The sequence below is a fragment of the Akebia trifoliata genome, chromosome 5 (assembly GCF_017979445.1).
Source record: "Akebia trifoliata isolate Shusen 1 chromosome 5, ASM1797944v1, whole genome shotgun sequence".
NCBI classification, from domain to species: Eukaryota; Viridiplantae; Streptophyta; class Magnoliopsida; order Ranunculales; family Lardizabalaceae; genus Akebia; species Akebia trifoliata.
The window spans coordinates 799,103-819,927 of NC_141379.1; the positions used below are offsets into that span (position 1 = coordinate 799,103).

Here is a 20,825-nt window from a genome sequence, read left to right on the forward strand (position 1 = left end):
GCACAGAACCAAGGATCTTTTTTCTAGTGTATCCCAAAAAAAATCTATGGTTTGTATCCTTTCCACGTCAGCCGCGTACAACCACGTTCACGACTGTTACAAAGAGGACTCCTACTTGACTTCTATCTCCTTTTCCTACTCGAACATGAACTAACAAAATCTATAAAAGCAGAACCCACACCCGATTATCCAATCCATCTCATTCTCATTTGCGAAACCCACATTCTACAGTTCTCTTCAATCTTCAAGGACTCTCTGTCTGTCTCTCTGTCTTCATCAATGGCAATCTTTTCTTCAAACACCAATATTGCTTCTCTTCATCACCTCTTCTTCTTCATCATCATCATGACTACCATAGTCATAGGAGGAGACTCATCATCATGTATAAACTCCATTTTCAGTTTTGGAGATGAGACTTCAGATACTGGAAACTATGTCATCATCTACAATGATCCCAATTATCAGTTCAGCCCAGACGTTCGACATCTTCCATTCGGCATCACTTACTTCAACAAGCCCTCTGGACGTCTCTCCAATGGCCGTCTTATTATAGATTTTATTGGTATATATAATCATCATTTCCCCTCCCCCCCTTTCTTTTCTTATATATTATTTCATTAATTAATTAATTTGAAATTATTTGTCTTAATCATCACGTGCAGCGGATGCTCTTGGTCTTCCATTCCTGCCTCCATATCTTGCAAATCTTAAACCTGAAGAGTATAGGCAAGGAGCAAACTTTGCTGTCATTGGAGCAACAGCGCTGGATCCACACAACTTTCAAGACCCAACTAATTACAACCCATCCATACCCAATACTCATCTTGCAGCCCAGTACGATTGGTTCAAGTCCCTTTTGCCTTCTCTCTGTTCCAATCAAACAGGTAATTAATTAATTAATTAAGGATAACTACTTATCTGACTTGTCTTCTTCAATTATTTTTAATAACCAAGAAACTTCTCATTTATTTATATGTTATGTGATGGTTCTTAATTTTTTTATTTTTTTTACAGATTGTGAAGAGTATCTCAAGACTTCATTAATGATTGTTGGAGGAATTGGAGCTTCAGATTATGATTTCACCAACAACAAGAACATGACTGCACTTAGAGCTATGGTTCCCAATGTCGTAGACGCCATCGCTGTTACTGTCAATGTAAGCTACCTTTTGTGGACAAAATATATTTAATTTTGATAAACTAAGCTCTTTTCCTTCTTATATATTTTGATCAACAGATTCTGATTTTAATTTTTATTATTTCAGGATTTGATCACATTGGGTGCAACAGAAATTGTTGTGCCAGGGTTACTACCCATAGGGTGTATGTCAACATTGGGTATGGAGTTCTCTCTTATAGATCATGCAACCAACAATACCAATGTCACTATGAGTAGTCTATTAGACCCTCTCAATGGTTGTGTCAAAGATTACAATGATTTGGCGGAATCCCACAACACCCAACTTCAAGTGTTACTCCAAATCCTTCGCGAACACCATCCTCACGCAAACATCGTTTATGCTGATTTCTATAACAGTGCCATGCGTTTTATTAACTCTCCAAAGAATTATGGTAATTTTACCTCAACTGTGTTTCGTTCTGCATGATTTGATTTTTTTTATAGACATTTAAAATGTAATTAATAATCTGACTCGAGATTTTTTTCTCTCTTTGATTATGATGAATTTGTAGGATTTAATGAGGCAGTAAGAACCCCATGCTGTTCATATAAAGATGGGATTTTGAATTACGATATAACGCAAGATACTTGCTCAATGGATTACGTCTGTGATAAGCCGGACACGTACGTGAATTGGGATTTGGAAGATATGAGTGAAGCTGCATATCACCTTGTTGCATCTGCTTTCATCAATGGGGATTACAACCTTCCGGCTTTTAACATCACCTCAAAGAAGTGTTGATTAGTCTGTCGTCATCGTTAAATTTTTTTTATGTGCAATTTTCTTTAGCTTTTCAATTGTATTAGGAAGTTATTAGTATAGGAAGACATCTAATATTGTTTAATTAGTGAATCACACTACTCTGTGAAAGGTTGTTAATAAAGCATTAATTCGTTCTAGATATGAAAATAAGTTATACTCAAATGGGATTTGAGTTTTCTTGGACACAGAATTTATGCTGCGAGCAGTGTTGTTTAATCAGAGAATTTAAATGAACAGAAATTTATCAAAGGACTTACTAGGTAAATTGATGATTATCTCTAACAAGTGGAATTAAATTTTGAAGTTAAATCTGAAAATAAAAGAGAAGATGAAACTTATTGGTTTGTAGATTTAACGATTGAGGCACGCCTTCAACGTGATGTTCTAAGGCAAATGCGTTCCCTCCACTTGGTTTTTGGAAATCTGCCCATAGGATTCAAAAGTTTAAGTAGAACAGAGACGAAAACACTACAATCTCTGATCTTTCGGCGAATGGGTAGCAAGTATCACCCTTTGGGAATATAATGCAGTAGAGAGAGTTGCGTCCATTAGAGGGATTAAAACAAAGAGACATGATTTTATAGTAGGTTACTCCTGGTTTTAATTCAAAAGGTGCGCCCCTTCATGAAGAAAACGAGGAGACTTAAAGTCTCTTTAAATTTAAAAGAACGATTAAATTTTATTTAAAAAGAAATCAAATGAGACCCAAACCCAAGCCGGTGCGATATTTTGTGAAACGAGGAAGTACATCGCCAGTGCAGACACGCTAAGGATTTCAGAGCTTGAATCCTTTGGGCTCCCTCTGTGTGCGCACATGAGCCCGCCCCTACATCTTTTAGTCTTCAAGGCTAATAGAACTAACTTCTATATAAGAGTTAACTTTCAACTGTTCTAGTAGCCCATATGGGACTAAAGATCAAAGCACAAAAAACTAACAACTAAGCCTTTAAAACAAAGAAGTCTTTGTATCAAACAAAAGATTTTTTATTAAAAAAAAACCAGCAAACTAACAGAATTCAATTAATAAAACAGAAGAAGAAGATAAAAAAAAGTAGAGTTTTTGAACCTTCAACAAGCAGAGGTTTGTACTATAGAAGAACGAGATATTATTGATTCTCTTAGATAAAAATTACACCAACTCTCATATTTTATCTCTAATAAATTTCAATCAAATTAAAAATTTAATCTTATCTTAATCTTAATAGATATGATATAATGTACCGTAGTATATTATATTATAATGCAACATAATTAATTACTTCAATACCCTCTCGCAATCGAATATTCTTTTAAATAAGGAATGTGTGATTGATTAATATCAAATTCCTTTAGATTGTAATTATTAAATGCTTGGTGTTGTCAACAAGTATCCATCGTGCTTTCAATGGTCATTGCCAATAAGTATCTATCGTATATACATCAAATATAAATAAATTTCATATATTTAAATAAAATATTTATATAATAAAACACAATTGGGTTATTATAATTTTGTACTTTTTGAAATAAGGATAAACATCTTTCCGGGTATAGTAGTGTGGTATGACATCAACTTACATCACATTTTTTTTTTTCTTCATAATTCTCTCTAATTTTATTATACATTTTTAATCTATTTTATTATTTTTCATCTTTTTAATCTAATTTTTTTTTTAATAATATCTTTATTATTTTAATTTTTTTGCTTTTGCCCGTTAACAGCATTTCGTACCATAGACAGGCCAACTCTAGATTCAAAGTTAAAGTGGAATGGATCGGATTTCGAATCTAACCGATCCATTGCGCCGATTTACCATATAACATCTCCTCATGGGCGGCCAGCCGTCAAAAGCGTCTAGAAAATTTCAGATCATCTTAAGGCACAAAAAATAAAAAAAATCTTGCAAGGGAGTAAGAGACAAAGGGATGGTTTCTTATCGTCCACGTTTCTCTTTGTTCCATTGCGTACTATAATAATTAGGTGAAACGAGATCCAAACACCAAGGGCTCGTCTCCTCTCCTCTCCTCTCCTCTTAGAGTAATTAGGAGGACAAGAACCTCTCTCTCTCACTCTCTCGTAAGATTTGCTTAATTAATTTGATTCAATCTTCGTTTCGGTGATTTGGATATCATATCCAATCATTTCTCTGTTATTCACGAGTAGAATTTTTTTTTTTTTTGAGTTTGTTTATGATCATTTTTCTCTGTTTTAATCCTTGATTTTAGGGTTTATTTATGAGAGCTGTATATGAATCTGATGTTTGTTTTTCTGCTGTAGAATTACTTGATTCTTTTTATTTGAACCCCGTTCTGATTCTTTGGTTACCATTTGAAGACACGATTTGGTTCCTGATGTTTAAAAAAAAAACAAAAAAACCTTACTAGAAATGCTTAAATCTTGTATCCTTACTTTCAAGGTTAAGTTCTTCTAAATTTATTAATTGTTAGATAATCCTTACTAATCGAGCTTCGATAGCTCCACATCTCGCACATAGTCTTCAAATTTTGATAAGTCCTTACTTGAGAAGTATTTATTTATTTACTTTTAAACATGATATAGGGAGAAGAGATTCTTGTATATATAAGTCAAATTTCTAGTTTTCTCAATCTCAAGTTATCTTAAGAGTTTATGAGTATTTGTTTCTTGGTTGTTAGTACTTGTTGGGGACAGGTTTATATAGTTTTAGAGATGGTTTTGGATCCTAGTAGACCATTATGTTCGTCTGAATCAAAGTTAGGATTTTGGTTAAATTTGTGGGTGTAAGACAACACTATGATTTGTGAAATTAATAGTAGTAGATGTTGGGAAAGTTTTTATTATTTCAAGATTATATAAGTGAAGTAATCTATTTATGGTTGTAAAAGTGGCGATGGGTTTATAGAATTTTAGAGATGGTTTTGGATCGTGGTAGAATGTTATGTTCGTTTGAATCAAAATTATAATTTTCGTGAATTTTATTGTGTAAGAGTAAATTAACAATAGATGTAAGGGAAGTTTTTATTATCACAAGATTTTATAAATGGAAATAAACTATTTATGGTCATAATTTATATAGTTGTGTTATAATTTATATAGTTGATGAGCATCGGTGCTATCTGCAGGTTGTGTTATAATTTATATAGCTAGGAACCATGGCAGGGGTTCTGGTTCAGTCAGCAAGCTTCTCTACTGCAGTTGTTGGAAGACGCCATGGGCAACTTCAAGGATCTAGAAAAAACAAAAGGACTATCCAAATGATGTGTAATGTCCAAGCACCATTATTGAGAATGCGGGGTTTCTCTGGATTGCGGGGATCCAATGCTTTGGATACATTGTTAATGTCTGGCCTTGATTTCCACTCCAAGGTGGCCGCTTCAATCTCTCTCCCACGCGGTAGGGGTAGCCGATGTGTCGCTAAAGCTATGTTTGAACGCTTCACAGAAAAGGCTATTAAAGTTATTATGCTTGCACAAGAGGAAGCAAGACGGCTAGGTCACAATTTCGTTGGGACGGAACAGATTCTGCTAGGTCTCATTGGTGAAGGTACCGGGATTGCTGCGAAGGTTCTTAAATCCATGGGAATCAATCTGAAGGATGCCCGTGTTGAGGTGGAAAAGATTATTGGCAGGGGAAGTGGATTTGTTGCTGTGGAGATACCATTTACTCCTCGTGCAAAGCGAGTTTTGGAGCTTTCACTAGAGGAAGCCCGCCAACTTGGTAACTTTTCGATGTTCGAACTCATCTATAAGCTTGTGATCCACTTTTCTTAACGTATCAAATATTTTGATTTGATCAATGCTTGCTCTGTCAGCAAATCTTGCTTCTGCTTGCAAACAAAAAGCTTCACTGAAAATTTTAATTAATAGCTACTAGGAGGCATGTGCAAATGCAATGTATCAAAAGGGCTTACTTGCAATTTAAAAATATTGATTAAAGGATTTTTGAAGATAACATAGTAAAAAAAGATTTTTTGTAATTTTGAAAACTAAGCAACGTGATTATACGGTCATAGATTGCAATTTTCTGAGTTTTTTACCAAAATGACCCCGATTATATTAAGTTTAAACGTAAAGGTGGGGGCATTTGTGAGGTCCAAATTTTGGTGTTGAACCACTTGTACTACGCCTTGTCTCATTATAATAATAAAGAAGTGTGTGCAAAGATCTTATTAATTTGTTGTTGACTGTGTCAGGTCATAACTATATTGGATCAGAGCACTTGCTTCTAGGATTGCTTCGGGAAGGTGAAGGTGTTGCAGCCCGTGTGCTTGAAAACCTTGGTGCCGAGCCAAATAATATTCGTACGCAGGCAAGTTCATTTATTCACCTCAATTTATTGAAGGCACCCCATACTTATGATTCACAAGGGAATTTCCTTTCCAGTCATATCTCTGTTGTCCCTTTGTGTATCAGAAATCCAATATTTTACATATCTGTTCCATCATTACGAAGAATCTAAATCTTGTTAATACGAGTAGGTTATCCGTATGGTGGGTGAGAGCACCGAGGCTGTTGGTGCCGGAGTTGGAGGAGGCAGCAGCGGTGCTAAGATGCCTACACTTGAGGAGTATGGTACCAATCTGACTAAACTGGCAGAGGAGGTACTTGGGTTCAATTCACTTTCTATGATTCCTGCTGGAACATGTTGCTTTGTTCATGAGAAACTTGTGTCTGAGCATGTTTTCTTACTTTTCTAGGGTAAGCTGGATCCTGTGGTTGGAAGGCAGCCTCAAATAGAACGTGTGACCCAAATTTTAGGTAGGCGGACAAAGAACAACCCATGTCTGATTGGAGAACCTGGGGTGGGTAAAACAGCAATTGCAGAAGGGCTTGCTCAACGGATTGCAAATGGTGATGTTCCAGAAACAATTGAGGGGAAGAAGGTGAGGATTCAATTATTTGCTATTCACAGTTACATTGAAAGTCATAGACAGGAGCTGGTTTTCGGGGTGCATACACCCCAAACATGGCTAGCCAACACATCCATAAGTTATCATATGATAATATGGGAAGAATCCCAATGATCATAGTACATTTAGTGTAAGATATATAATATGTGGATGTGTATTAGAACTTTAAAAGTTTGTACATACACAATGCCTGACAATGGAAACAAAAGATATCATCCTAGTGGTGGTGTTGTTTCTGTGTGTAATACGCGTGTGTGGCATCCAATGTTGTGAAAAATGAGCATCTTTGTTCGAGTCTTTGACACATCTGGCATCTTTTTCGCTCAACCAAACCATGGTCCTTTTGATAGAGGTTTTCCTTTGGGAAGAGCAGTAAGGGGCTGCTCTTCATGCCTTTGTCATATATAGGGAGTTTTTCTTACATTAAGAATTGGTGTTCTAACCATTGAATCCAATTTGGTTTTTTTTTGGTTTTTTTTTTTTTTTTTTTTTGGGGGGGGGGGGGGGGGGATGAATAATATTGTGGATTTTTTAGTTTAAAAAATCCTTAAAATCATGTCATTAGGTGGGAGTCTATACTCTATGGTGGTTTAAGTGTGTCATTGTAATTGTCTCGCGTTTCTTCCTCAGAGCTGTGTGTTTTTGTTTGTGGGCTTTGTTATTGATGGTCATCTTGACCTCCCTTGATGTTGGCTCTCTTTTTTTTTTTTTTCTGACTGTTATCTCCTTTGTTATCTTCTTTTGGTATCAACAGAATTTAACTGTATTCATTGAAAAAAAAGGAAGAAAGAAATCAGGTCATCTGTATCATTTGATTTGGTTGATTCTCACCTAGAGTATTTCCTTGGCAGAAACCAATCAGCAGTTGGTTCTTATCTCTTTGCATGTCTTCCAATTATGAAAGGCATAGAAGAATATCCTTTTATTCCATAAAAATTGTTAACTTTTAAATTGTATCATATTTTCTTTGTTTATTTATTACTTACAAAAGGCCTCACTTAATCTTCACTTATCTGATCTCCATGATATTTTTTTTTAATACTCAGGTCATTACCTTGGATATGGGTCTACTTGTTGCTGGTACAAAATATCGTGGAGAGTTTGAGGAAAGGTTAAAGAAGCTGATGGAAGAAATTAAACAAAGTGATGAGATAATACTCTTTATTGATGAGGTGCACACTCTAATTGGAGCAGGAGCAGCTGAAGGTGCTATTGATGCTGCTAACATCTTGAAACCAGCTCTTGCAAGAGGCGAACTGCAGGTAACCCATCTTCATCGCATGCAAATCTGATCTACTCTACCAAATAAATGTGCCCATCACTTGTTCAGCCAGTTTTGATTTTTTTTAATATCCATTTCTGATTTCACTATTGCTATTTTTATTGTGTTTGTGAATAATAATTCCTTTTCCCAACTTCTCTTCGTTTTTCAGATCAATTCTTGATTTCCTGATTTTGGTTTAGGAAATATGCAAATCCCTTTTTACAGTGTTAAAAAGTCACTTGTTTCATTTGTTGCAGTGTATTGGTGCTACAACACTCGATGAATACAGGAAGCACATAGAGAAAGATCCAGCTTTAGAAAGACGATTCCAACCCGTCAAAGTTCCTGAGCCATCTGTTGATGAGACTATACAGATTTTGAAAGGGCTACGAGAACGATATGAGATTCACCACAAGCTTCGTTACACGGATGAGGCCCTAGTAGCTGCAGCACAGTTGTCATACCAGTACATCAGGTTAGTGATGTTATATTCATTACTTTCATGTCAAGTGATCAACCCTAATCATCAATGGACCAATGGTTTGTAGAGCCTTCAGTGTGAAAATTGAATAAAACAAGGCAAATTTCATTGTATATCATGTAATCTTAGACAGCTGGGAGAGGATTAATTGTCTCTCTTACAGTGAAGAATTGAGTGTATGATCGTTCAAGTAGCTCATGTGTGCAAGTAGACTAACCTGGCCTTCCCATAATTCAGTTGACCTTTTGAAATGTTTGACAGTCATGGGGTTATAATCATCCAGTTGGGTAGTTTATGAAGTAAGATAAACTTGGGATTGATTGACTTGGAGGGGAGTTGTGTCCCCTTGCATATATTTGCCTTGATGGAATGGATTGTACACCATTATGTGCTTTGTGAATTTTAAACCTTGGATTTAAAATCTTTGGAATGTGTTGCCTTGTGAACTTCAGCAGTTACATCATCAATCTGACATGTAGGTAACTAGGTATTACTATTAAATTTGCCTATTTTTGGGCTGAAGATGGTGTAATCAGGGAGTATTTGTAGGTTGAATGTGCCTTCTTTAATATCTGTTTCTTATAAACAAAGTGAGGTTCAGTTATTTTGCTAGGGTCACACATCTACATCTTAGATTTCATCTTTACAGTGTTGCATAATAAGAAGATCCATCTGTGTTTCAATGAAATGCAAGACAGCTAATCGCCTGTTGAAAATAGTAGTCATAGTTTACCTTTCTGATATTTTCCCATGCATTTAAGCTAAGCTCAATTTTCTCAACAAACCATAGTATTTACCCAAAAAATTTAGATGCCATGTGTGATGGTTCTTCTGTGCAAGTACATTGCCGGACCAAAGGATAGCTTTTCTGGTATTCTTGTTATACTGGTTCTAGAAATTTACTTTGTATGATCTGATATTGCTTCCAAGTATTTACTGAAACTTTGTCAATATATGATTAAGTTACTCATTCTTGTAATTTCTGTCATGATTTTTGTAAATGTATTGTTCTGATGGATATTTCTATACACCAGTGACCGCTTCCTCCCTGACAAAGCAATTGACTTGGTTGATGAGGCTGGTTCTCGGGTTCGGCTTCGTAATGCTCAGGTATGGTTTCCTATTCTCTTGTACTCGTTTTTTTTTTCTTTTGCATTTCTGTAAATTAAGTAGGTTATTTACTGTTGTGCAGCTGCCTGAGGAAGCCAGAGAGCTTGAAAAAGAGCTCAGACAAATCACGAAAGATAAAAATGAAGCTGTTCGCAGCCAAGACTTTGAAAAGGTAATTTGAACTTTCTGTTATTTCTGCAATTGTTACTTGTATTTCTATGGTTCTAGAAAGTGAAGTGTACCCAATAATTTAGGATATTCGCACATCATCTTTGGTAAAATAAAAAATCCTTCTCTAACTCATGCTCGAGATATTTTTCAAGTATCTTAACCATTTCAAAATTATGAAGCACAGTAGAATTCTGATTTGGTTAAAATCTTTTAGACCACGACTTGGGTTCAAAATCTGCCTTCACCTACTAATTCGTAGTCACTAACCTGCTTGCTTATCAAAAACTAATTACGAAGCACAATAGAATTCTGAGTCTGATTGGATTACCCGAGTTGGCAGTGGTTTCCATTCTGGGATTTTGCCAAACCATTTCTCTCCAGTGAACTTATAGTGCAGAATTGTTGACAGGCCGGGGAATTGAGGGATAGGGAGATGGACCTCAGGGCCCAGATCACTAGTCTCGTGGACAAAGGCAAAGAAAGAGTCAAGGCAGAGAATGAGGCAGCTGATTCAGGTCCTGTTGTGACAGAAGTTGATATACAGCACATAGTCTCTTCTTGGACTGGGATCCCTGTTGAAAAAGTCTCAACCGATGAATCTGATCGCCTCCTCAAGATGGAAGAAACACTCCACAAGAGGGTCATCGGTCAAGATGAAGCTGTCAAAGCCATCAGTCGTGCCATCCGTCGTGCCCGTGTTGGACTTAAGAACCCCAACCGGCCAATTGCCAGCTTCATATTCTCAGGTCCTACTGGTGTAGGAAAGTCAGAATTAGCTAAGGCACTCGCTGCCTACTACTTTGGGTCTGAGGAAGCTATGATCCGTCTTGATATGAGTGAATTCATGGAGAGGCACACGGTATCCAAGCTCATTGGATCACCGCCGGGTTATGTGGGCTACACCGAGGGTGGTCAGTTGACCGAAGCCGTTCGTCGTCGACCCTACACTGTGGTCCTCTTTGACGAGATAGAGAAGGCTCACCCCGATGTGTTCAACATGATGCTTCAGATTCTGGAAGATGGAAGGTTGACCGACAGCAAGGGACGGACTGTAGATTTCAAGAATACACTTCTGATAATGACATCCAACGTCGGAAGCAGTGTGATCGAGAAGGGTGGCCGACGAATTGGATTTGATCTCGACTTTGATGAGAAGGATAGCAGCTACAACCGAATAAAGAGCCTGGTGACAGAGGAGTTAAAGCAGTATTTCAGACCAGAGTTCCTGAACCGCTTGGATGAGATGATCGTCTTCCGACAGCTCACGAAGTTAGAGGTGAAGGAGATTGCAGATATAATGCTGAAAGAGGTGTTTGAGAGGCTGCATGCCAAGGAAATAGAGCTTCAGGTGACAGAGAGGTTCAGAGACAGAGTGGTCGATGAAGGTTACAATCCTAGCTATGGAGCGAGGCCGTTGAGGAGGGCAATAATGAGACTTTTGGAGGACAGCATGGCTGAGAAGATGCTTGCAGGAGAGATCAAGGAGGGAGATTCGGTTATCGTGGATGTTGATGGTGATGGGAATGTTACCGTTCTCAATGGTAGCAGTGGTGCTCCTGAGCCGTTGGCCCCTGCAGTTCCTGTCTAAGCCATCAGTAATCCACCAGTATGTTTTTCTGTACTTGATACTAGTGTACTTACTACGAACATTCAATTCGGTTCTAGTTGTAGTTTTAAGTTTCATGATGGATGATTGAATTTCAAGCTTGTATTTTATTTCACCATGCAAAGCTTGCATTTTTAATACAACAGGACTTAATTTAATTCATTAAGTCCATATGTTCCCAGACTTTTCATTATAAATGAGAATGAATATGAAGTGGAGAAGTGTTTAATTCTTTTTTGGTTTTGGGATTTTGCTTTTACCTGGGTTACAATGCTGAAACACGTTTCTTCTGTTTAGGTGGGATTTGGTGCCTAACATGTACGAGAGCTACTTTGCATCACTTAAGCTTTTTTTCCTCCTAACCCTAATCTTCAGTGGTGTAGATTTTTCTCTCGGGACAGAACAATTTGATGCTTCAAGATGTGCAATTTGAAATAGTCATTCCTTGCATTTGGTAGCGATGCACAAGATGAAATTCAATGATGGGTCCAGATCGACCTGAGTCAGGTGGTTCTCAATTGGATCTCCAGAATAAAGAGGACATTTATATAACACACAGTAGCCATTCTTCTATTCTCTCTGCAAGTCATTTGGTTTTTGTCTTAGTTTCCAGAACTGATTGAAAGATATGCCAAATCTCTAATATCTCAAAAAACTATTTGAATGTCTTCAAAAAATAAAGACGGTTTAAATTTTGTTTATATAAGTAGGGTGTAATTATATTAATAATGTAGAAAAGGGAGGTTAAAAAACAAACCTAATTACAAGAGAATGGGAAGCCTAACTACAATCCCACTTGATTTAATTACAAGATCTTCAAGAAATACACCTCTAATTGAACAGTGCTCTTTGTTGCAACCTTGTAAAATGATGGGGCTCTGAGTTATTGGAAAGCTTTGTTGGTTGAGATTGCTTAAAAATGTTTCTCCCAACTTGAAAGCATTTCTCACATTGTTTAATGAAATGAGCTTAATGATCAAACCCATCTCTAATTGAACAGAGACGGCTTCTTAGTTGGACCAACCCTTCCGCTTCTGTTCATCTTGAGTGCACTCAGAGTCTTCTGTATTTCCATGGTCATGGCACTGTCCACACTCCCTGCCGAAAGCTTTTTATGAGACTTCTGCAGATGGAGCTTGAGTGAGCCAGTGCTCAGACCTGCATTTTTCCCACAGATTGGACACACTTTCATCATTGGCTTCCTCCGTTGCCACTCCATGGATACCTTTCCATGCAGTTTGCTGTCGAGATCCAGAAGGGCTTTTGCAAACCCATCATTCGGCTGGGCCCGGCGGTGAACCCTTTTCAGGGCATTCCATGCTTCTAATAAAGTGAAGTTCCTGCAATATTTACCACAAAAAAAGAAAATGAAAAATCAGTGATGAACAATAATAATCACCTGTTGTTACTTTAACAAGATAATTGAAAGATGCAGATTTCCCATTCTAATTGTCACTTACTTCCTGAGCATTAGGTAAGCAAGAACGACTGTGGCACTTCTACTTTTCCCTTCGAAACAATGAACCAGAACTCTCCCGCCCGACTGCTCAACACTTTCGATGAAATCACAAGCTTCTTCAAATATATTGCTGATTTTTGTATCCTCGTTATCATATATCTGCGCGGAGGGGGATGGGTTTCAGTAGCAAACACTAACCAAACAATTATAGAATCCTCATCCAAAGATGGACTGATGTCATCTAGCAGATCACAAACCTTATTTAGAGAGATAAATTTAATTTGTTGTACTGCTTCAAGAAGGGATTTTGACATTCAAATTTGAGTAGAAATAGCGATATAGTAATTGGTTTGGAAAATATCAAAAACTAGAGTCCAAGATTCAAAAATATAAGTACATGATTTGACTAGGTATTAAAACGCAGCATTTAACAAGGTGAGAAACTCATTAGAAAGAAGAAAATCATTAAAAATATTTAAAGAATTGTAAGCTGCACAGCTTTTTTATATTTTATCAATGATCATATCCATCACAAAACAATAATCATATCCATTCCTGAGTTCTATTTGATCAAAATGGAAGTGACGTAAGAATTTTAAAATCTTGGAGAAAATCACGATGTGTATTTTGGTATGATTTGTAAATTACTATCAGTTTCTAGCAGACAAACCAATCACTCTTTATGGAAACAGAAAGGATAAAAGCACTAACTGAGAAATTCTTGTATGCAAACAGGTCAGGATATTGAGAATCAGACTGTCCAATTTCATTTGAGCACAAACACAATATATGTGTGATCTCCAAATGTTGAAGAGTGTAAACAGAACTTGCAGCAAGAGCTCCACCTATAAAGAGGTTGCTAGTAACTGAAGATGGCCTCTCGGTATTTGCTGCATCAGATATTAAGGCTATTCTCTCCAGAATGTGCTCGAGTCTGACCTGTACAGAAGACCATTTATTTTATTTCCTAAGTGTTTAAAAAACTGAAAATATGAAAAGAGATTCTTACTTTCAACTCATAAGCATCAACAACACTGTTGTTCTCACTCCCTTCGAAAAACCCTGTATTAAAATTATTTTCCTGGCAAAGTCTAACTGCATCTGTTCTGAGCATTTCGTTCCATTGTTCCAATTCTCTGTTTAATTCGGCATCAACCTGAAACAAAAACAATTTCTAATATGGTAAAAAAAAATTCAACTTTCTATGTCCAAAATATTTTTCCTTTGATGGATTTTCATCTTAAGAATCTTCACAGATAGTGTAGGTGATTTACTTTGCGCATCATAAGGAGGATCTGTTTAAGGTACCCATGATAGTCCACCAAAGGAATCAGGGTTTACACATAGCATGTGTTGCGAGCAGGTCTCACCATTTGATGCCACCTAGGATATCTCCTATCCCAAATTCACACAATTAAATGATCTTCGACATCTGTCCGATGCCATATATCATATAAATAACGATTAATTTTCAGCATATGCACCTAGATGGGCTCATCGAATGATGTTTCTCACTTGCATGTGAGATACTACTACGTTTATGTTGTTGGTAGGCTGTTGTTAAGGTCTGCTCGATGGGTACACTTAATTTCTTGAAATCCAAACCTTTTGGTCTTTTATTTCAGACAAAGAATAATTCTTCTTTGCATTAGATAATCCAAAGTTATTTTCTTCAGGGATGTTACGGACCTTTGCATATTTGTTAAAATCACGGAGCTTTGCTGTCATCCGCAGATTACGCTGTGGATCCCCACTCCCTTTGAAGTACTTTCCATGCCAATTCTCTCGAGAGATAGGAGAAAAAGAGTCTGGGTTTTCTTTGTATCTCGGAGGTGATGACTTGGGAGCTGTTCTCTGCAATTCTGAATCACTTAAATCTGTGTGGGTTTCATTAATAAACTGTTCCTTACTTGCAGGGGAGAGACAGTGAGCACCAACTCCAACTGCATTTAATGGTGATTCATTGACCCCAACATCCTCTTTATCAAAATCCCCTGATGAGCTTTTGTTAATAATTGTCAGAAACACTCTTAAGAGGCTATCTAGTTTCTGATAAAGTGTAAGAAGGAATATATGGAATCCCTGCAGATCTCTTAGAGCAGCACGAAACCCACTACGGAATTCATTAACAACTGTGGCAACGTCTGACAAACAGGAATCCGTTCGTCCATCAACCTCTTCTGATGAAGGATACCCTACTTTCCCCCCTGTTATGTCATATAGGAGACTTGATGAGTACTCGGCACTGTTGAGAAGGAGTTCCACTAGCTTAGGATAATGGGCATGGTCATTTGCACGTTTCCCAGCTGGAGGACGGCGAGGAATACCGGAGTCAATTGAAATAATATCAAATTCACCCGATTTTGATTCATCCAACATGTTGGTGAATTTAGGTGAATCCATTAGATCAGAAACATCAGAGCTCTGAGATATAAATTCAGAGTTGCATGTGCTTACTCTTCCGTCAACTGAATTGGCCCTCCTCTCTTTCTGAAGAACCCTAATTACCCTTGGACCGTAACTTCGGGTTGCAGAATCAAAGGTTTCTTCTAGTGCTTCTGTGTTTGTAGAGGTTACCTTGTCAGAAAACAATAGATTTGCAGAATTCCCCCGCCATCCAAGCTGACGGCAAGGGAGTCTATCTTCATTCCTGATAACAAGGTCCAACATCAAAATTCTGCCGAGTGCTGCCGCTGTCCTTTCAGCAGATTCTCTCGAAGCAAATGAACTCAAGCTTTCTAGGAGAGGAGATCCGTGAACATAACTGGATAAACAAATCAAAGTTCCATTAGTATTTGTTTATCACCAAATCAAAATGAAATTTCAACTATTAGGTAGCTTTTCAAGTGCAGCATGAAATTTTATGCTTCCTCCCCAGACAACCTTCCAGGTAGCATGTTGCAATCAGAGACCAGGAGATCAAGTAGTGACAAAGTTGGGGTTCGGGAATAATTCGGTAAGAGCCAACAAAATCAGGAAAACATCAGATAAAAAAATAAAATTTTAAGTATAAAATTGTAAAAAAAAATATATTTCATATATTAAATGATAAAATAAGACTTAAAAGAATACTAAAAATAAAAATAATCTGTGATTTTTTTTTTAAATCGTCAATTAAATCATGATTTTATGAAAAATACGAAAAATCATGGTGATTTTTTTTTTTTTTAAATTGTGATTTAATCAACAACTATTAAAATAAAAATAAAAACTGCAGCTTTTTGTCACTATCCTGGTTAACCTATGAGCTCTCCCAGAATGTAAATCAGCTTGACTGCATGATAAATAACCATCCAAACCGAATGATTTAGATGCTTCTTTGCCCCCATATAGCAAGCAGTCATAGAGGAGCCGAACTTTCAACGAGAGGACCCCAATCTAGGCAGTCTTTTAGTCCAAAAACCAGCCTGAGAGGTGATCAAAATAGATTGAAAAATTTAAGTTGTTGGAGAAACAAAAGTTGTGAATTGTCCCAAGTGTCTTTACTTTCCTACTTGCATATCTTCTAAGTGGAAAGAAATTGGGGGAGGAAGCACCAAAATATCATGGCGTTGCATTATTAAAGAACGCGTCGTTTACTATAAGATTTAGGTGCTGTTTGCACACTTCATCAAAAAAAGGCATCTGCTCAGTTCAAGAGCTTCCAACAGTTCTGAACATGTCACTTCACCAACATAGTCTCCCTCCAAGATCCCTGCCTCTCTTGCCTTTTCTACAGCATCCTTGATCTGTTGCCATTCAGGGCTCGAATTGTGAACCACTCTAGCCTGCAATAGTCCACTAAATTGCTTTCAACATAACATTCAATTCATGTTTCAATGAAGTGAGGAAGTATAGAACACTTAGGAGGTAATAAGATACAACTTGTGGAGTTCGGACTCCAAGCCACTTTGCAAATTCATAGCCCAAGCGTTCTGATTGTGTGGCCATTCTTGACGAGGATATCTTTATCACTGCAGCGGCTTCCTTAGTGAACAAATTGTCATCGGCAGGCATGTTGAATAAGGCGAAAAAAACAACCCCCCCAGAGTTCACTGTGACCTGAATCCACCCAGTTAAACACCAAGTATGACAGGGAATAAGAAAAGAAATAAGAACGAAAATGATGCTAGGTTTTCCAGTTAGGTGAGGGATTAAACAAATGCAAAGAGAATTAAATTGATTCCTTTGTATTATCTGATTTTGTTCCACTGTATTCAAATTCAACACACTTGAGCCTTCATTTTACCTAGGATTTTTCATTTTAGTTGAGTATTTCCCATTTCAATCTAATCCTCCATCTCATAACACCTTTTTCTACCTACTTCTTCCTGATTCCCCAATAAAAAACAATTAACAGGACATAGCTGCGACACCCCCAATTAATCTGTAGCTGTGTACTTGATGCATGTGTAGCTAATTAGATCTGTCCAATTGACTTTATCTATATAAACGGTGGGTCTCACTTTAACTACAAATGTGGAATATAAACGTCCCACCGCAGCTAAGTGGAGTGGAGTCCACACTACCCCACTTTATTGTCTTTCGTCTTCACTCCCTTCAACTTTATTGTCTTTCCTCTCCTCTCCTTCCACCTCCTTTCAATAATATCCCTCCAATTTTACTAATTTCCTCTTTTACGCCATTTTTCCATAATACCCCTCTAACTTTACTTTCTTTCCTCTTTTACCCCTTTAAACCCAAAGAGGATACCCATGCAAATGCAATGCATAGATATTTATTCATTTATTTATAATTTCCAGATGAAGAGTTAGAATAGGTGCATGACATTCTATAAGCCTCAACTACGAAAGATGACATACCTCAAGAGGTCTACTCATTTCATCCTCAGAATGTTCAGTGCTACTACTATGTTCAGTATGGTGTAGCGAAGACAACATGTTCCAAGAAAAGTCACTCGATTCGATATCTACTATAGCAGCTTTACCAAGTCTTTCCCACAAACTGATCTCTGAAACTTGCTCAGAACGCAGTGAACTTGTTGATTCTGCAACTTGTTCTCTTGCACTGTAGATGGGAAGACCAAATTGACAAGTATTAGCAAACATTTGTTCACTCATCAGACCATTATGAAAACAATGAATTTATTTCTGGCTGTTTGTTTCTACTGTTATTTATAAATTATGAATCAACAGTTTAAAAAAATCATTTTTAACAGACAATCAATACTCTAAACATCTTGCTTAGCCAAGGAAGCAGCAAGATCATCGACATGATCTGTTAATTTAGACATGTTTCAGATATCTTCTATGTACAAGGTATTTTTATTTTCTTTTATATGCATCTTTGCACATTTTCATAGACTTATAAGGAGAAGGCATGTATCCAATGTTGCAGAAATCAAAGGTTGACTACTAACAATTACACACACAAATGATAAGCCTAAACCAACCATCCAAAATAAAAAAACCATGTGACCTTTTCATCACAAAACGGCCTCGATGTTGTTTAACGAGGAGTTAGAACAAGTGTGGTCCAAGTAAATCAATGGATAGTCGTGGTCCTATTGGAAATATTGGTGGAAGTGACAACCCCATTATAAATAATATAGAAAAATAAAATAAAAACAATCATAGTTGATCATTTATTTGTTCGGTGTCAGGGATATTCGGAGTTCCAATTCTCCATAAATTTTTTGATTGAAAACTCATGTTGGCTCAAGAGTGTAACAAAAATAATAGGATTCATCATTGAAGTACAGGGACTAGCACCTTCAGTGACCTCATCTGATCTAACTAATCTTTTTTCCCAATTTGTAAATTTTATTGCTCTATAATACAAAAATTCATCAAAATTCATTTTCCATTGTCCCAAAAACAAATTATCAGACAATTCACTCTAAATTAGCTGTAACCTGGAAATCAATCCACGCCAAACGCACATAACAATTACAATATTTAAATTATAATTTATCCAATTAACACACAATAAGCAAATCTGATATAAAATCTAAATGCAGGAAGTGAAACAAAAAAAACCTCAATGGCATATTTTCTAGTTTAGGATATCGGTTAGGGAAACCAGAAGACCGATATCTACCACTGCGTCTACGAACCGAGTCCAACCATTGAGCGAAACGATAAGCCGTACCAGCCGTTACGTCTCCTAACAAATACAACACCTGAAAAAACCAATCGACACAATTACAAAAATGTCCTAACAGATATGCAAATTATTTATCGAAATTCGAAAGATGAATTCTTACACGAGAAGTAAGGGGACTTGGAGTTGTCCCTCCAGATTCGTCTGGTACGATATTGAGATCCTTCTCTGCCTCTCTCTCCTGCAAATCCGGCATATAAGCTTAGAGAAGAAGAACTGAAACCCTAGATTCAAAGATACTTTAAGAGAGAGATAACCTGGACATCGAAGCCTAGGGTTTGAGTGATGATTGCAAGTTTCTCTTTTTCTTGCTGAGCCATTCTTTATGTAAAAGAAAGAAACAATAATTCAAGTAATATTGAAGGAAGGGAAAGGATGCACGTAACGGTAACGGTAACGGTGACAGTTCTCCTTTTGCGCGCGAAAAAAAGTTGTTCGCTTTTTCTGAATCGTGGTGGTGGCGGTGATGATGTTCGTCAACCTGTCTGACTGAGCCTGAGGTGTGACACCCACCACCCCCCTGCGCACTTAAGCTATCGTACAGTCTACAGTTCTCACGGGGGTTGACTTGTTTGATGGGCAAATATCTGCTACTTTTGGTACTATTATAACTTATGTACATCGTAATGATAAGGGATATAAACAGAGTAGTACTGTAAGGATCCGGTTCTAACAAGACTGAGATTTGTGTTAATGCCGTGGATTTCGTGGGAGTTAACTTAAAATTTTCTAGATAAGTAAAAAAAATGAAAATGTGGACAACTTCTCAATCCGATTGTAATTAGATTGAGTTTCAATAAATAAATAAAATTTGAACCAATAAGAGTCTAAGTTAATGTTGAGTCCGCTCCAAACCTTATCAGACGAATATTGATTTTTTGACGTCCCATCACAGAATCATAGATCATTTGTCTTAGATTACACATTACTATAAATCTTTTTCTTATGTCCGAGGCAAATGATTTATACTTAAATTTTGTGTGATGGGGGGGTGTATGTTAGAGTGGGCATTCGATTATCACGAACTCATTTCAATGCGACTAAAAGACAAAAGGGGGCTGTAAGTGTAGTGTAGTGAAGGCTTCACTCAATACAATAGGGAGAGGAGCCAATTGTCATCATTAAATCTAAAAGAAAATGAAAGAAATGTACGATAAACCATTTGTTAAAGTAATAGTAATTTCATAATAAAATTGACAATGATTCAATTATTATTGATGCTCGAGTAAACAAATGGAATGCTTTATAAAGAAATTAGGAGCTGAATGGGTGGTGCAAATAATGCAAGGTAATTAAGTGTGGCCCCCAATTTTGTTGGAATAGTCCCATCCCACGTGGGAGACTGCTAGTGAATTCCCCAACATACTGTCAGAATAAAATGCTCGTAAAATTGTACTGAGTTGGTAGTTCTATTAGATCATACCAAATTTGCTAATTGTTGAAATAACACTCTAAATAGCAATGATAGTATACTCTCTTTTTTCTGAGTAGCGATACACTACCTGCATTGGACACTGTATTCAACATTGTGCCAATGTAAGAGTGTACAAATAATCATAGATTTATTTCCTCGAAATATAAGTTAAAAAAGCAATCATTCTTTATGCATTGCCACATCAGCACAGTGTTGATGTAGTGTCCAACAGGCAATCCTTTTTTGTATGTGTGTGAAGAATGGTTCTAAAGTGACTTTGTTTAACACTATTGTGATGTGACAATATACAAAGAATTATATATTTTTTTCTCGAGATAGAAAAAAGAAAAATTTATCAGTCTTTGCACACTGCCACGTCTGCACAATGTTGAGTGTAGTGTCAAAGG

The 20,825-nt window shown here is 36.9% G+C and overlaps 3 protein-coding genes across 5 annotated transcripts; 2 read left to right on the top strand and 1 right to left on the bottom strand.

The window, feature by feature from the left end:
- Positions 1-168: 168 nt before the first annotated feature.
- LOC147400786 (GDSL esterase/lipase At5g45910-like) lies at positions 169-2,152 on the top strand. The gene is made up of 5 exons (XM_086441533.1): positions 169-562; positions 663-884; positions 1,015-1,157; positions 1,266-1,572; positions 1,693-2,152. The coding sequence occupies exons 1-5, from the start codon at positions 280-282 to the stop codon at positions 1,920-1,922; spliced, it is 1,185 nt and encodes a 394-aa protein (XP_086297659.1). The 5' UTR covers positions 169-279; the 3' UTR covers positions 1,923-2,152.
- Positions 2,153-3,844: 1,692 nt separating this feature from the next.
- Positions 3,845-11,675, top strand: LOC147400787 (ATP-dependent Clp protease ATP-binding subunit ClpA homolog CD4B, chloroplastic-like). The gene is made up of 10 exons (XM_086441815.1): positions 3,845-3,999; positions 5,025-5,619; positions 6,095-6,210; positions 6,380-6,502; positions 6,599-6,784; positions 7,858-8,073; positions 8,333-8,550; positions 9,591-9,666; positions 9,749-9,838; positions 10,247-11,675. The coding sequence occupies exons 2-10, from the start codon at positions 5,055-5,057 to the stop codon at positions 11,423-11,425; spliced, it is 2,769 nt and encodes a 922-aa protein (XP_086297941.1). The 5' UTR covers positions 3,845-3,999; positions 5,025-5,054; the 3' UTR covers positions 11,426-11,675.
- Positions 10,848-19,558, bottom strand: LOC147400788 (dual specificity protein phosphatase PHS1-like). 3 transcript variants are annotated; one of them, XR_015178275.1, is made up of 12 exons: positions 19,262-19,558; positions 19,108-19,185; positions 18,881-19,023; positions 17,705-17,909; positions 16,767-16,943; positions 16,509-16,669; positions 14,592-15,666; positions 13,912-14,058; positions 13,614-13,841; positions 12,904-13,061; positions 12,201-12,783; positions 10,848-12,022 (listed from the first exon to the last, which is right to left on the bottom strand). XR_015178275.1 is itself a non-coding variant. In XM_086441813.1 (11 exons), the coding sequence occupies exons 1-11, from the start codon at positions 19,322-19,324 to the stop codon at positions 12,432-12,434; spliced, it is 2,787 nt and encodes a 928-aa protein (XP_086297939.1). In that variant the 5' UTR covers positions 19,325-19,558; the 3' UTR covers positions 12,136-12,431. The 3 variants fall into 3 exon arrangements, 2 of the variants coding, with proteins under 2 accessions (XP_086297939.1, XP_086297940.1); XM_086441813.1 differs by lacking the exon at positions 10,848-12,022 and having other exon boundaries at positions 12,136-12,783; XM_086441814.1 differs by lacking the exons at positions 10,848-12,022; positions 19,108-19,185; positions 19,262-19,558 and having other exon boundaries at positions 12,136-12,783; positions 18,942-19,023.
- Between the last annotated feature and the right edge of the window lie 1,267 nt (positions 19,559-20,825).